Source organism: Opisthocomus hoazin, chromosome 9, assembly GCF_030867145.1.
Source record: "Opisthocomus hoazin isolate bOpiHoa1 chromosome 9, bOpiHoa1.hap1, whole genome shotgun sequence".
Classification (NCBI taxonomy): Eukaryota; Metazoa; Chordata; class Aves; order Opisthocomiformes; family Opisthocomidae; genus Opisthocomus; species Opisthocomus hoazin.
The window spans coordinates 22,958,655-22,975,314 of record NC_134422.1 but is presented as its reverse complement, the minus strand read 5'-3'; the positions used below and the strand labels follow the sequence as shown (position 1 = coordinate 22,975,314).

Genomic DNA, 16,660 nt, shown 5'->3' with positions numbered 1-16,660 from the left:
GTAAATAGGATTAGAGATACCTATGGACTCTGTTGATACATGCTTGGCTCCAGGTGAGATTTGACAGTAAAAAGAAGTACATTTTTTGTAGAATCAGGAGTTCCAATAATGCTGGCAGTATTCCACTTTGATTATTTTATTCTCCCTATCTCAACTGCTGATTAGTTTTGGTTAGAATATGCATTCTTCTGTACTTTTTTCCACTGTGCATTGTGGCTGTGCTTTACTTATTAGTTGTAGTGTTACTTCCCACATGAATTGGTATTTCAGTGGCAATGGAGTGATTTCTAAATGCATTTTCTTCAAATGTTTTTTTGGTTTGTTTTCATGCGTGATATCTGCTAAACAAATACAAGGCATCAACAATGAGGTTAGATAATTTATATAACTCATCATAAAATATATATTGGATGTTTGAAGAGATTGTGTTGCTAGCAGCAGTCAAATTTAAACCTACCTGACTACAGTATTGTGCTAAGCAAAAATCCTAAGATTTTTAGTAAAGGGACAGTTGAGGCCTGCATCCGTGAAACAATTTTGTATTGTTTTCCCAACCAAAATTGCCTTGGTGCATGCATAAAAATGAGTGAACCATTTAGTTATTTATTTAGCTCATGTACAAGCTGTGTCACTTTGTTATTGTAACACTGTCAAAGTAACAGCAGCCTGGGAGTTGGTTTTCAGCAGGCAGCAAAAGGAGCTAGCAGTGGGTCTAGTGAGTCCATCCACGTAGGTGCAACTACTACTGTCGTTACTTTCCACGGTATCTGAAAATTGGTGAGAGCAGCTTCCTTTTCCCACAAACTGAATTCAAACTTCTGCTAAAATGCATAAGCCAGTGGCTGAGGTATTTAAGAAGCTTAGAAGCCTGTCTTTAGTGACAGCAAAGATCTCTATATGTAAGGATTTAGAAAAAAGCAAAAACAAAAAGATAAATTTTTCATCTAGGAATCACTTTTATAATATTTTATTTAAAGTCAGATGCTCAAGGCTGTTTTAAAATTATAGCTGGAATTCTTTTCAGGCATAGATCCCACAAATCAAGCATCAGGTGAATTAAATATTGTCTTTTTGGGCCCCAAAGTTTAGCTGTGCCTAGAAGTCATGTTTGGACCAACTGAATTCTATGAAAATATATTGGGTTAATTGATGCAAAATTTTAATATTAATTTACAAGCTACTTTCTCAGATACCCTTGTCTGCTATGGACTTGTTTTGGCATGCACCCATTTAATGGTGCTGCTCTGGTCTTAAAACCCTTAGATTGCTGTACCTTTGCTCCTGGAAGCCCATCTCCTGGTAAACCTCTTTCTCCTTGAACACCTTGTGGTCCTTGAGGCCCCTGTTAACATAAGTTTAAAATGGCCTAGAATATGTATTAATCACTCAAATCAACAGCAGCATGTTCTGTGTCATTGGTTTTAAGCACGTCTTTAAATGTTGGTGTAGTTACAACCTGATAAGAGTAATACAGTAATATGATATTCACAGTGAATAAATAATGAGCATTCTGGCCTGCAGCAATAACAAGGCAAACAGTTTTACTTTTCTGCTTATTTACGAATCACAGGTTAAGTAGCTGAAATTCCTATTCCTTATACTTTTGAAATCTTCCTTAAACTTTGGTTTACAAATCGTTACTAATCCTTATTAATGTATCGGTATAATAATGAGAGACAGGGAGAACCAGATTAAAGACCATGCAGAGTAGTACTGAAGAAGATCTAGCTGTGGAGAGATTTGATTGTAATTGGTGAACAGAATAATAGCATGCCCTTCTCTTTTTGAAAACAGATCTGATAGGAGCACAGGGGCAAGTAAGAGGACTAAAACCTTTCATTAAATGGAAGTCCAAAACCTGTAGGTAGTGAGCCTCCTTCACAGTGTTTTCCTGCATCTGTTTCTTTTTTCCTCTGATTTATTCCTAGAGATTACACACACATCAAAGAATGCTGGTAGATTTGACTCTGCATAGTCTAAATATGCTTCTGCTTCTTCTGCGTTGAGCTTTAGAATTATGCCTAGTACTTGGATAAAGATAATTACACTGCATTCAACCATAAAAAGAAAACACTTTTGAAGCAAATACCCTTTAAAGTAAATTTAAAAAAAAACCTTTAGTATATATATTTTTAATCAGAAGCTCTTGTTATACCTGTACAGCTGTTGTGGCTAACAAAGATGCGCGTTACAGGCATCTCTTCCCCCACAAAGTGGCTCTTTTCTCTATGCTGTTATTGAAGAGACTGAGGAAGCATCACTGCCCTGCTTTGACTGTCACCACTGGCCTTATTAGTAATGCTCCTTTCTTTGGGTTCTTCAGCAAGAACTCACTCCTCTCCAGTTGTGTATTTTCAAGTAGGTTTGAGACCAGTCAGTTCAGTTACCAAACCATCTTTCTGTCTTTCATGGGAGCACCTCTTTTGAAATGATTGTTACAAATCTTACCTGTCAATGAGGAAAAGCTGCTTGTGAAAAAAACTGGATAAAATTTTCCTCATGGTTGCACTAGGGATCTTTCATCCAGGTGATGACAAATGAATTTGAGTCTGCTGTATTGTAAATAGCTCAGTAAAAGCTGCTGTCTGCACTTTGAAAAAAAGTGACCATAACATTGGCGTACTGATTTTCTGAGTTACCACAAAGAGGTTGAGTTTACAACTGCCAGGAGGAGGAAGGGAAAGAAAAGAAGGAAAAGTCTTCAGAGCCAAACCTACTATAAATTATGAAAGTCAAATGGTTTTTTATATTTCTCTCTCTGTTATCTCCAGTAAAGGTAATACTGGTCAAATTATTATCTGTGACCACTTATGCAATCTGAATGTCTTTGTGGAAGTTGTTTAAGTATGACTGTTTCTAATGTTGCAATAATTGAAATGGAGTCTCTCCCTCAAAGCCATACTAATGTTAATGTTCTAATGATACTGAAAAGCAGTCAACTTTGAAGTTACCACATGTGCATTTGAATCTCTCAGTAGACAGATTTATTTAAATATTTATGTGGTTTTGCATAAGGTGTTATTTTTTCATAGCTATTTTGGAGACTAAGATAATTAGAAACATTAAAGAACTGGAAACTTTTCAAGTTTATTGAGGGAGATGAAAGCCAGACAACATAGTATGTCTGAGAGTGAGAACTAGTGGAAGAAAGAAAAGAGATGGTATCGTTTAACACATGTATATCTCTTTTCACAGGGAAGCACTGAGAATTTTTCCTTTCTGTCCTACTTCCCTCTAACCAAATTAAGAATAGACTTACCGGAAGTCCTGGCTCACCAACTCCAGGTGGGCCAACAGGGCCCGGTCTTCCTGTCAACCCAGTGTCACCCTTCAAACAAAGACGTATTTTGAAAATGCCTGATTTAGGTATTTATATGTGTGCAGCATACAACAACTCCTCAGACATTCTGTGCTTGAAATACTTGATGTAGGAGAATACAGGAATGGCAGAGAAAGTCTGAGTGTCCTCAGAGTCATACAGTATGCAAGGCCCAACAGACACTGAACTGGTGCAGTTTCACAGTATAACGGGACAGCCTCAATTCTGCATTTGAAAGAAGACAGTGTTGAATCTAAACGGTTAATTATTCTCGTCATATTCCTCATACACTATGTATCAGTTATTGTTCTTTTATAAAAGTCAGTATTTCTAACATTGTGTTTCTGTTTTCTTTATGCCAGTCATCCAAAACAACAATTCTGTGTTTCACAGGATAATTTTTGTTTAAGACTATGTATGCATTTTACTCAGCCATACACTGCTTTGATTGAGTTAACTCAAGTGTAAGAACTACTGTAAAAAAGTCCTTAAAAGTACATACTAAAAATTTCCTTTTATTTTTTTCCAAACAGTTTTGATCAACATACAAAATAGCTTTCTAGTACCATAAAAACAGCATTTGGGTGCTTGAATTTTCTCATGTACCAGCACGTGTATTATCTCAGCTGTCTCAGTATTTGTTTTTATCCTACAATACACGTAATAGAGAAGAGTTGCTTGTACCTTTGGGCCTGGCAGTCCTATTCCAGTCTCTCCAGGCAAGCCAGGAGGCCCAGGAAGACCTCTTTCACCCTTTTCAAAGAATGAAAAAAGAAACAATTTTGCTTATAAATTTGTGTTTAGGGAAATCCGTTTAATTTAGTTTGTTGAAAAAGTACACATTTTGAAGTTAATTTTTTGTATATCCTGAATTTCATTTATTTCCTTTAATGAAGTTAAAACAGTTCCCCTAATTGTCTATTATACCCAGTCATATTTGCATCTTCCATTAAACTATTAGGATAAAGATGTCAAGTCACCACCATTGGTATACCTGGAATTTACAGTGGAGTAAGTCAGAAGTAAACCCAGCAAATCTTAAGGTTTTCATAAATGTAAACACTACATTTTTCAAACAAACAAACAAAAAATATTTTATGTTTACAGAGGGGACTGGATCTGGCAGTGAAGCACTGGGTGATTTCTGTGGCCCACCTTCAGAGGACCCATTGCAAGACTGTGTCCTGAATTGCACTTGTCCTTGTGATGTTCAGATATCTTCTGCTGAGCATCAGTAAACAGTGGGACTACTAATTCTGAGATATAGAATTCTTCTTGAGAATGTACAGTTTCAAGAGAAGAGTTTGTTTAAGATCCCAAGCAGAGTTCCTGTTTGGCACTTAGGGGAAAAAAATAGTTTTAAATTGAAAACTGAACAAATGCAATGCTACACTGCTGCTAAGTAATATTCTGTGATGACGCCATATTTTAACTGTTTATGAAGAAAGACTGGTGTGTGATTTGGACCTGAATCCAATACAGAGAGCAAATGAATACCTTTCTTAGGCACATTGTGGAATACAAAGAGTACAAGATTTGCTATCAATGTCACATTAAACTGCATCCCCTACAAAAAGAGTATGGTGTATAAGGTTAAACATTATTGTTGTGAGGCTGTATTAATACCTTTTGACATTAAGAAAGAGAAGAAATAATGCAGTTCTTGCCTTTGATCCTTGCAGGCCTTCGGGCCCTTGATCTCCAGATTGTCCTTGTAGACCCTATTAAAACAAGAGTGTTTTTAGTGAGATTTTTCAAGCTTTCCAAACATTGGCAGTTTGAAAAACAATCTCTAATTTGTTGTAGTCTGTATGAAAATATGAGTTACAAACATTTCAGAACTGAAGCTTTGCTTTCTGATGCATGTACAGATTCAGCTACTCAACTCAGTTGGAGCTGGGTGTGGTAATTGGGGGAGAGAATTTGGCTCTCCCTTTATCTGAATACAATTAAAGGTAATCTATAGTCCAGATTGACTGAAAAATCTACAACAGGCTAAGCTTCTTGGCCCTCAGTCCAAGAGTATTGGGATGAAGAGACTAAAGTTTTTCCATGTACTTCTATGAGATAATGAAATAGTTAAGACACTGAATGGGAAATGAGTGATTTTAGTTTTTATGGAACTGTACTTGTTGTGGTCTTTGAGACTGAATGAATTATAAGGATGATTTATTTGTCTAGACTGCTCCTCCAAATTCTTGTTGATTTTGCTGCTTAGGAAGATAGATTTTGGATGCCTTGAATGCAGTGACTCAAAGATTCCATGAAGGTTGTCGTATGATATTATTACAGAGCTTTGAATCCCAGGGAATGAGGTGTTGTTGTTTTTATAAAGTTTCTTTCTCTTCTTTTTTTTTTTTTTTTTTTTTTTTTACCTGTAGCCCTCTTGTTCCTCTGGGGCCTGCTGGACCTTCAGGACCCTGAAAGGCAAGTGAAAAAAGGGATACATTTATGTGTATTTAGATTTGGTCAAAACCACTTTAAGGTAATTTTGACTAAGGTATCTTATTTAGATATCTTTACATTAAAATAAAAAAAATAAAGAGAAGCTCAGCAGCTAGCAAGTATTGAATAAATATTTTTAAATGGACTGTGGTAATCAGAATACAGAGTACAAATCAACAGAATTAACCCAGGATTAAACTCTGTTTGTTTAATTTGCTGAGGGAACTGGTGGAGGAGCTGGCCAAGCCACTCTCCATCATCTATCAGCAGTCCTGTTCCCCACAGCATCCTCCTGGAGAAACTAGCTGCCCATGGTTTGGATGGGTGTACGCTTTGCTGGATAAAGAACTGGCTGAATGGCCGAGCGCAGAGAGTGGTGGTGAATGGAGTTAAATCCAGCTGACGGCCGGTCGTAAGTGGTGTTCCCCAGGGCTCAGTTTTGGGTCCGGTCTTGTTTAACATCTTTATCAATGATCTGGATGAGGGGATTGAGTGCTCCCTCAGTAAGTTTGCAGATGACACCAAGCTGGGCGGGAGTGTCGACCTGCTCGAGGGTAGGAAGGCTCTGCAGAGGGATCTGGACAGGCTGGATCAATGGGCCGAGGCCAACTGTATGAGTTTCAACAAGGCCAAGTGCCAGGTCCTGCACTTGGGTCAAAACAACCCCATGCAACACTACAGGCTTGGGGAGGAGTGGCTGGAAAGCTGCCCAGCAGAAAAGGACCTGAGAGTGTTGGTTGACAGCTGGCTGAACGTGAGCCAGCAGTGTGCCCAGGTGGCCAAGAAGGCCAACAGCATCCTGGCTTGGATCAGGAATAGTGTGGCCAGCAGCAGTAGGGAAGTGATCGTCCCCTGTACTCAGCACTGGTGAGGCCGCACCTCGAGTACTGTGTTCAGTTTTGAGCCCCTCACTACAAGAAGGACACTGAGTTGCTGGAGTGTGTCCAAAGAAGGGCAACGAGGCTGGTTAAGGGTCTAGAGAACAAGTGTTATGAGGAGCGGCTGAAGGAACTGGGGTTGTTCAGTCTGGAGAAGAGGAGGCTGAGGGGAGACCTTATGGCTCTCTACAACTACCTGAAAGGAGGTTATAGTCAGGCAGGTGTTGGTCTCTTCTCCCAAGGAACTAGTGATAGGACGAGAGGCAATGGACTCAAGTTGCGTCAGGGGAGGTTTAGATTAGATATTAGGAAAAATTTCTTCACAGAAAGAGTGGTCAGGCATTGGAACAGGCTGCCCAGGGAAGTGGTGGAGTCACCATCCCTGGAGGTGTTAAAAAAATGTGTAGATGTGGCACTTCAGGATATGGTTTAGCAGACATGTTGGTGTTGGGTGGATGGTTGGACTCGATGATCTTAGAGGTCTTTTCCAACCTTTATGATTCTATGATTCGATGATTTAAAATATTCACAGCAATTATACACCAAATCTTTAAGAACAGTGTTAGAAACCTTGATTTAATTTTCACTTCTCATTCCCTTTGCTTACTACATCAAGCCTTCTGCCTCTGCTATTGTTATAAACAGGCTTAGGCTTGGGCCTTAAGAGGAATCACATGAAAATACAGAAGGAGCTGAGAAAGTTACTGAAAATGGTATCCTTGCTCACTTCATTGTTTAAAATTGTCAATTGTTAATTTCCCTCAGCCTTAGAATTAATATTTGCCCTAAATCTATCACCATGGTTGTTATTCAGGGAATTGTAGCTTCTCTGTATTTCAGCTGTGTTTCCTGAAAGCATAACAACTTTGTAGCAACTTACTCTGTCTCCTTTTATACCTGGGATTCCACATTCACCTCTTTCACCCTGGAAAGGAACAGGAATAAATATTTATGAGGTATATTGAGCATATCATCCTTATTTTTTGAGTGCTTTAGTTGAAAACCTAAATGTTATTATTTTCATGACATATTATAGCAGTTGTGCTCTAAGTTCATTGTGGAAGGGACACATCTATTAGAGCTCATGCAGGAACTTGTAAGATGATGTTATTGTTCATTACTAGTATTTATAAGAAATATGGCACTATACATAATAAATACTAATATCATCAAATATCTATATGTAAGCAGAAGTTTTGACTAAAAGTATTACCTTCTCTCCTTTATATCCAGATTTCCCCTGGGAAAATAAAAAAGCGAAGCAGGTTGTGAGGATATATAACCCAAATGTAAGAATGTGAGTATTGGCACTATTAACATTCTACTCTCTCTAGAAAAAACAGCATTTCAGTTTATAATGAACAATTAGGTAGAAAAGGTGATCTCTGATAAACATGGCAATATGACTTTAAATACTACACCTACTGGTCATGACAGATGCTGTTGTATGTGTGAACAAATTTTACATAAGTGTCATTTTGTACTGGGATTTTGGTGTTGTAAAAGCAGATCAACTAGAGTTCATATTTCTGTCTTAGTGAAAACCATGCTAAAATAAGAAAGCAAGAAAAAAGTCACTAATTAAAAAAGATGTACTGAATCAGTAAGAAAATATAAAGTAGCATGATTAATATGTGGATGAATTCAGAGTTAAGCACTAAAAGGATGGTCCTACAGTTGCTTCCTATATTTATTTCACTCAGCTTTCTCATTGCTGTTACACATTGGATCCTTTATTTGCCAAATGAAAAATTTAAACTTAGATGAAACTTAACCTTAGATTATCATATCAGAGCTTTTCACACTTTTTAGGAGAGACTATATATTATTAGAGAGTATTTTCTAGATCACTCTTCTAAGAAGGAATGATTCTCTTTCTTTAAGCAATGACAATGTTTTCAGTTCTTCTAGTGTTAATGAATCATTAGACGGTAAACCAGAATTGAAATTTGCCACTGTAATTAAAAAAAAATTAAAATTGTGGTGTTTTGCCTTGAAGTAACACTGCCATTGGAGAACAAGGGAAAAAAATATTTTTTTACCTCTATTCCATCTCGTCCTGGGGTTCCATTAAGACCTGGCTCCCCCTATGAATAATCCAACATCAAGATCAGTGAAATCAGGAGAAGACAGTGTTGTCCTGATTATCTGAGTAGGTATATCAATGCAATACAGGAAGCATGCCAGCTCCCTCTTTTTACACTCTGATGATTTTATACATTAGGTATAAGATATAGATTTGTAAAGAATCTTAGTCTTTACTGCAGCAAAAGGGGGTAGATGAAGTTTAAGAAATTCACAGGTGGAAAATACACGGGCACTATTAGTCTTTCCATATTAATGAAGTACCATAGCTTTCTCCTAAATATGAAAATCACATTACCTTTGCTCCTTTCAGGCCTGGAGCTCCATCATCCCCAGCATGACCCTTTTTACCCTGAAAACAACAAAATAAAATTCTTATATGTTAGTAAAATAATTTTATTTTACAATATATGCCCTATTTTTTTTTTATATTTAGGGTATTTGTTTCCTATAGATTTGTTTTTAAAAATCTCTGCATTTACCATAACCTTGAAACTGAATTTCTGGGAGCAGCAGGACTGACTCAGTTGGCCACCATTTTTCCCCTTTTTCTCTTTTTTGTCAAACTCTGACACTGTCCCTCCACCTTGAGCAAGGGCTATAAGTTACTATGGTGCTTTAGTTCAATGTTAGGGATATAACATCAGACCATTCAACTCTGAGAGTTCTTTTTGAAACATAAACCCTGCAGTTTAGATCACCAAACCTTGTATGAAGCAATCTTCTAGATTTGCTTAGGGGTTCTCATTGTAGGACAATTCTGAAAGAAGTCCAGTCTGTTTTATCCTCTTTACAAGTCTCTTGTCTCAGTTGTTCCTAGTGCTTCAGCCTCTTGCTCTCTCTTGCTTTCAGAGCGCTTTTTGGATATGTTTGTTTGATTTGGGGCTAGTTAGATCCACCTGGTCTGGTTCTCTGACTGTAACAGGTGAATTTATTGTTCCACACAGGAATGTTGCTCCTTCCTGCCTTTTAAACTGCTGTGGCTAAAGGGAGAGCCTCACCACATCACACTGTTCTTTTTTCAGGGGGAGTGTCTCACGACATGCTCAGGTCTCTCTATGTATTTCCTCCTGGTGTGACATTTACATGCAGTGTAACTATGGAGGACTGTGTAGTGAACCCTGAAATGTTTGTTGTCTCAGGATTTTAGTTCAAATAATTTCCTAAAAAAATTCCAACAATGAAATAAATCTTGATTTATATTGTATATCAGTTATTTGAGAAATGACAGCTACTTACAGCAGGGCCAGGAAGGCCTCTTTCCCCCTTCTCACAGTTACATGTGGCAGCCTGGGGACACTTTGAATGAAAATAGTCCAAATCAGCACATTTTAACAGGAGAAATAGAAAACACACAAACATTGCTTTTAAGTTACTGTATGGCTAGCCTGAGTACATCAGTAATGACTAAAGCCAGTTATATTTACATGTGTTGCAGAAAGCTTTTAACTATCTATTTACCAGTCACCAGGAATGTGGCCTCCTACACTCCGTCCAAGAATACGTATAATTCCTACTCCTGAAATTTCGATCATCTTGATAACGGCTTTACCTCCAAACTCTTCACAAGGTTGGTTTATTGGTATGCTGTGACTATGAATAATGGGGTGTGAAAACATCTTACATCCTTTTTCCACTTTACTGCACTGTATGTAGGATAAATCATAGTTTAGATCTAGCTTGATCTATAAACAAAACATGTTATGGGTGTATACTTTTATCTAGTTAATGCAATTAATTGTAATAGTTTCTAATCTTTCTTCTTTTTCTGTCATCTCTACCATCACGTGTCCCAGTCAGACATCATTATGGTATGTAGTTATGTGATTTTTAGGATCTTTTTGAAACTTTAAAACCATTACACAATACAGAATCATGACAGATACTGGGGTTATTTTTGGAGGAGGAATAAGGAATGATGTTTTTTGGTTTATTATTTATTAAACCTCCACTGAGCTTGGAGATGTCTAGAAGTGAAGGGTTTAAATATCATTCTTATCTGAATATCCCATTTAGTAACCATATTTTTTCCAAGGATAACATTGAATGTTTCACTATTTCAAGATTTATTTTGACAGAGAAACATCAACATGCCAGTGGAAATGAAAACCAAAATGCTTCAAGTTTTAATAATTAGCAGTTTCCTTGAGCTGCTCATCAGCACCGTCTTTGCCTGAGATAACTGTACCTTAAGCAGGACTAACATCTCTAAAAGGAAAGCTAACTTTATTCCCCCAAAAATGTCAGCCAGACCTACCAATACCTGCAGTGAGGGTGACACAGTGTGGACAAACTGGAAAAGTGCTATGGTGGAGCTTTGTTACAGTTCCTTTGCTTTTTTAAACTCTTATATAGGAAGACCATTAAGGGCTAGAGCTGCACCACATTTAGCTCTGTGTCATGTTTTCTTATCCATGTAGTCTGTTGGATGACGTGCCAAGACGTATCAGCAAATTCTTGCTAACCTGAATACTCACACATTGTTCTTTTTCAACTTTGAAAATAAGGAGGGAAAGTAAATGACATTAGGATAGCAAATTAAAGCTCTGTCCTGCAAATACAAAAGTATGTTTTACTTGAAGGCAATCCCATTAGACTCAATATTTAATGAACTCTCTGAGCTATCAGTTTTGTTGAATTATGTTTCCATATAATTGTAAATGTCTATATTTTAAGCAGTAGTTCTGTACTGGAAAAATACAAACAAACAAACTTACCTCTTCCTCAGACAGATCTTTCTGTAAAGACAGATATTTGAAACAACATTAGAAATTTAAAGTCATAATCCAGCTCTACAGGAAGGACACTGAAAGATGTTAAAATAAATTGTTTCAGCAGCTAGTTAACTAAATTATGCAATTAACATATTAACTAACATTAATTAAGCTCTAATTTCTGAGAAGCATTCTAGCAACATCTCCCTTCTAAAAAATAATTTATATAATTTTGATTCCTAGCATAGATTGTTGACTGCACAAATCACCAGCTGTCCTCGTCCAGCCATAATTTGCTGAAATTACAATGGTAAACAGACCTAAACCAACATAGTTAGCTAGGTAAATGGGAACAATGCACCCGGAAACTACACTGTTTCCAAAGTGCTGAATAGCAGCAGCCCTCCATTTGGAGTGAATGATACATACTCCACACTTGAGAAAAATCCGAAGCTCTTCTGTGCATACTGTTAGGCACACACAAAATGAGAACAGTAAGAACATCTTAGAAAATATTTGACTTTGGAAGTGATCACATTGAAGTTATCATCATCGAGTTAGCTCTGTTATGTTTTAGATCTCTACAGCTGAAACACCCACATACAATGCATTCCTCCCACTTTCCACAAGGAACGTAGTCTCTTAAGAGAACATAAATGTGTTGATGAGGAGCAATGCAATACACATCTCTAAAATTCACATATATGCATATATAATTATGCTAAAGCCATTATTTAAACCAGACAGCAGCTATGTTCTCAAAAGAAGGCACCTGAAGATAGCTGCCTGTTTGGAACAGGTAAAATAAAGTGTGTTTAGTCACTTGAGAGGTGGTGGTTGTGATGATATACAAAGCAATGGTAATACCAGAGAAGATGGGAAGGGTTGATATGCAGGGAAACCAATGCAGAGTGGCAGGCTGTCAAATTAAAGGACAGACAGACAGGAAGACCAGCTTGCATACATGCTCTAGGCCTGTGTGAGGTCACTTAGGTGTCAGTTTCACTGCAGAAGTCTCCTGGTTTTTATTCATATTTCTATTTTATATCTCTGTGCATGCTCAAATCAGTACTTCATCCACAGCTTGTGTCACCAGATTTATAGACTAGAGGATGGCTCTATTATCCATACTTGGCAGGGAAAGTTCTTTATAAATTAAGTTCGTATGCAGAAAAGAGGCACTCAAGCAAAGCTTCAAGCTCAATTTACATATGTCCTCTTGACTATGTGATAGGTTTTCCATGGAAATTTAAAGATGTCTTTGGCCAAGATCAGATTTTATCTAAATTGACATATCTCCATTAAGGTGTACAAATTTATTTTCACTTCTGCAAGAGCTGCATCTTTTTTGGTGCAAAGGGCAATGTCACATTTCTACTTGCTACAGAAGAAAGCATTAGGATGTTAAAATTTTTTTAAGGAAGGAGGTTTAAAATACCTTTATTAGGAGGAAAAACAGAGATAAAAATGACTTCATGTCATGGTTTAACCCAGCAGCTGGCAAGTAAGCACTAGCCAGCTGCTTGTTCACCCCTCCCCTTCCCCCCCAGCAGGATGGGGAGAAGAAATGGACAAAAGGTAAAACTCGTGGATTGACATAAAGACAGTTTAATAGGATAACAAAGGAGATACTACTACTACTGATAGTAATAATGATAATAATGAATATGCAAAACAAACTGCATACAATACAGTTTTTCTCACCAATTGATGACTGATTCACAGCCAGTCCCCAAGCAAGGACTGCGGAACCCGGAAATCGAGGATTTCACGGATTTCACGAAATTCCCGACAAAGACTGAACTCCCAGAAAAGTTTGAACTCCTAGCCAAGAGAGGATTTGAATTCACGTAAAAGAGAAGAGTTTCCTGCCCCATGGCCAACCCCCCTTTATAAATTGAGCATGACTTCCATGGTATGGAATATTTCCATTGGCCAGCTTGGCTCTCTGTCTGGCTGTGCTGCCTCCCAGCTCCTGCATTAGCTGAACATGAGAAACTGAAAAAAGTCCTTGATTTCATAGCAACAACTAAAAACATCAGTGTTACCAACATTGTTCTCCTGCTAAATCCGAAACACAGCAGCTACTGGGAGGGAAATTATCCCAGTCAAATCCAGGACACTTCACAACAGGTCTCTTTAAGTCTAGTCCACTTTCCAACTTCAAATATTTTGGCTAGCAAGATCTGAATTGCGGGGAGAGAAAGAAAACCTGTACTTTGGCACAGTGGTCCTATTAATAAAAGTAGGATGCTTTAACATATAAAAAGTACAGGTATCTTCAATAGCATAAGTGTTTCAAAACATTGGAAATAAGACCAGGTTTTTTACAGATGTTTGTATAACTATTTCAAATCCTTTCTCATACATACCATTTCTTTGAGAACCTTCTCCACAGTTTCTTTCTCCTGGAGGTTGAAAACGAACCTGGATGCTGGGATGCTGGCCAGGAACCGGAGCTTGGCAGCATTGCTAACCTCCTTGGCCACTCTGGTCATTCCCATTGTGAAAAACACAATTCCTTGGTGTTTAGCATCAGCTGTAGCTGCAAAAATATCTGGGTTTCTTGGATGGTCCACTCCATCGGTGAAGAGCACAGCTACTTTCACACTACCCGGAGTCCCTTCAGTCATGTAGAGTTGTGTGAGGTTAGTTATAGCATAAGTTGTGTAGGTGCCATGACCTATGTAGGTGATGGGAGCAATGTGGGATTTGAATGCTTCAGGACCTTTCCAGTCACGGAAAGTTTGCTCTATTAAAACAGTGCTGCTGTATTGAAGTAAGGCCATCCTCCAGCTAAGGGTACGTCCAGAACTAAGCTGCAGACTTTTCATTCTGTCTACTGTTTCTAGTACAAATTTTTTCTGCTGTTCATAATTATAGTCCTTAGCACTTTCGGAGCTGTCCAGTAAAAAAGCAATTTCCAGAATGCAGTCTTCATCTAGAATAAATAGGTAGGTAGGTGAGTGGAGTGATTTCATACTAAATCTCATTCTGCCCTTACCCTTACATGTATTTTAGGCTTCAAAAGTTGGAGTGCAGTTACGGAAATTTTTGAAAACATCTGTGATCATAAGTGTGAGGCCCTCATGAAGACAGAGCAGATAGAGGCTGAGGAATTTGCTCCAGAACAGATGCCCCAAGGAACAGGAAACTGAAGGTGAAGTAGTACGAAAGGAGGAATGTTGTAGTGGTTTTACACATTCATTCTGTGCTCTTGCCTGGAATTTCACTGAATATCCTACCAGGATGGGGACTGGGAAGGTAGAAGTCACCTACAGTAAAATGAGTTTTACTGAATAAGATACTGGAATGTGACTTGACAGGGCTAGATTTTATCCCTGGTACTGACACCCACATCCAGTGACACAAAAATTCCCAAAACCAGAATCTGCAGGTATTTTCTGAACTACTGACGATATTGCTCTATCAAAATACAGTCATATGGGCTGTTATTCTTGTAGTGACAGTAACAGGCAATCAACCATGTAATAAAAAAGACCGGAAGTAATCTCATTTTCTGAAATTCACAAAAGGGGAGGAAAAAGATAGAAATAAAAAGATAAAAGTGTGAAAATAAGGCATGTGAAAATGCGGGATGAGGCTGATTATAAGCAATATCTTAGAGGGCAAGTTAGCCATGTAGTCCAGAATCCAAATAAATAAATTGGGGAAAAAACCCCACACCTGTTTTAAAATTACAATATTCACCTTGATCACTTGGGATGGGACATTTTTCTACTGTATTTGACAGAATGTGTTTAGGTTTTGGTCTTCTCAATCCGTATCTTTTTTCTTCCCTGAGATTTTCTGCTAAAAACTCATGGTGTTCAAGTATCCACAAAAGCCACCAGAATCTGAAGAACAGCATTTGTTTGGTTTCTGTTTCCTAAACAACACAAATAATAATATAGAAGTACAGCAGTACGAGGACAATAAAACATTGTTCAATTTTGCTTCAACAGGTTGCTTAGCAGGCTGTATTTTAAAATATAGCCCCTAAACCCATTTTTTTTTCAAGATCTTATCCAAAATACGTAATAAACAGAGATATACTGGAATGATTTTCAAGTGCAGTGCATATAGTTCTAGCACATGACAAACTGGATACAGACATTTTACTAACATTTCAGTTCTTTCTCACTGCCTGGTAGTGTTTGTACAACCAGCACTTCTCAGAAGCTTTAACCTTGGCTGTACACATGTGAATGTAGCGTGAATCCCAAGTGTAATTCACAGGGGTGGTTTTTTTAAACCTGTTTTTTCCAGAGCTGGCATGGAGAGAAGGAGGTATAGAGGCAGACCTGAGTATTTCCCTGTTCTCTTTACTTAAGAACTGAGGGTTGTGCATACTTTTCCTTGCTATCGCAGCCCCCCTGTCCTCAGCAGTCCTACAGAGGAACAGTCATGCATGGCCTGAGGGTGCTGTACAGGCATGAAAGTACCTGCTGTGTAACCCTGGGGACATGTGCGCCCAGAGTGCTGAGCCCAGGCTCAACAGCTACCTATAGATAGGATTTTTTCCTTCTGCAGGGACCAGAGCTGTTTGTCATGGGCTCACAGGCACCCCTGGGGCTCACAGGCTGCTCAGGGACTGACAAATCAGTTGTGCCCCACTTTGGTTTCATTGTCATCCCCTGCAAGCTCTCCCCAGGTAGGCACAGTGTGTAGCAAAGGGGCAGCTCCATGGCAAGAATGAACCTGCCAGGACTGCGCATCTCACAGAAGTCCCTAACACAGCCATGTCTGCAGGGTTTCTCAGCTCCTGTTAGTTTAGGGCAGGAATTCTGGTGCCCGCAGACGGAAAGGACAGCGGGTCCTTACCTTGATGCTCCTAAGCAAAAGGCTCTGCAGAGATGCACGATGCTGCCCAGGGCTCACTGTCAGCTGTCTTGTCTTCCCTGTGCTGGATGCTCTGCGAGGAAAGGAGGGAGAAGTTGGGCTGCAAGCTCCTGTAAGAATTGGTGTCATGTGTCAGGAGGGGCCAGCAGACAGAGACAAGGAGAAAGGGGAAGAACAGCAATCTTGGCCCCCCCTTCTCGGCATCCACCCGCTCCTCTCCTCCTCTCCAGCCTATGCACATGCATCCTAGGTTTAGTCCCCCACAGTCATTTGCACTCATAAATCCTCGTCTGTACTTGCACATGTGTGGAAGAGGACTGTTCTCACCCTAACACAATTTCCTACACACCAGCCCAGCTGTGTTCACTCTCTTCTCC

At 38.7% G+C, this 16,660-nt stretch overlaps 1 protein-coding gene across 1 annotated transcript in view; it reads right to left on the bottom strand.

The window, feature by feature from the left end:
* The window catches only part of LOC104329046 (uncharacterized), a 37,990-nt gene extending 22,678 nt beyond the window's left edge, over nt 1–15,312 (bottom strand). The window contains exons 1-13 of the mRNA XM_075431059.1: nt 15,153–15,312; nt 13,814–14,382; nt 11,445–11,465; nt 9,967–10,026; nt 9,026–9,079; nt 8,685–8,729; nt 7,856–7,882; nt 7,523–7,567; nt 5,695–5,739; nt 4,987–5,040; nt 4,004–4,072; nt 3,260–3,328; nt 1,274–1,342 (exon numbers count right to left, since the gene is read on the bottom strand). Of these exons, the coding sequence (XP_075287174.1) occupies nt 1,274–1,342; nt 3,260–3,328; nt 4,004–4,072; nt 4,987–5,040; nt 5,695–5,739; nt 7,523–7,567; nt 7,856–7,882; nt 8,685–8,729; nt 9,026–9,079; nt 9,967–10,026; nt 11,445–11,465; nt 13,814–14,382; nt 15,153–15,312 (1,287 nt within the window). The remainder of the gene's footprint in view (nt 1–1,273; nt 1,343–3,259; nt 3,329–4,003; nt 4,073–4,986; nt 5,041–5,694; nt 5,740–7,522; nt 7,568–7,855; nt 7,883–8,684; nt 8,730–9,025; nt 9,080–9,966; nt 10,027–11,444; nt 11,466–13,813; nt 14,383–15,152) is intronic.
* Between the last annotated feature and the right edge of the window lie 1,348 nt (nt 15,313–16,660).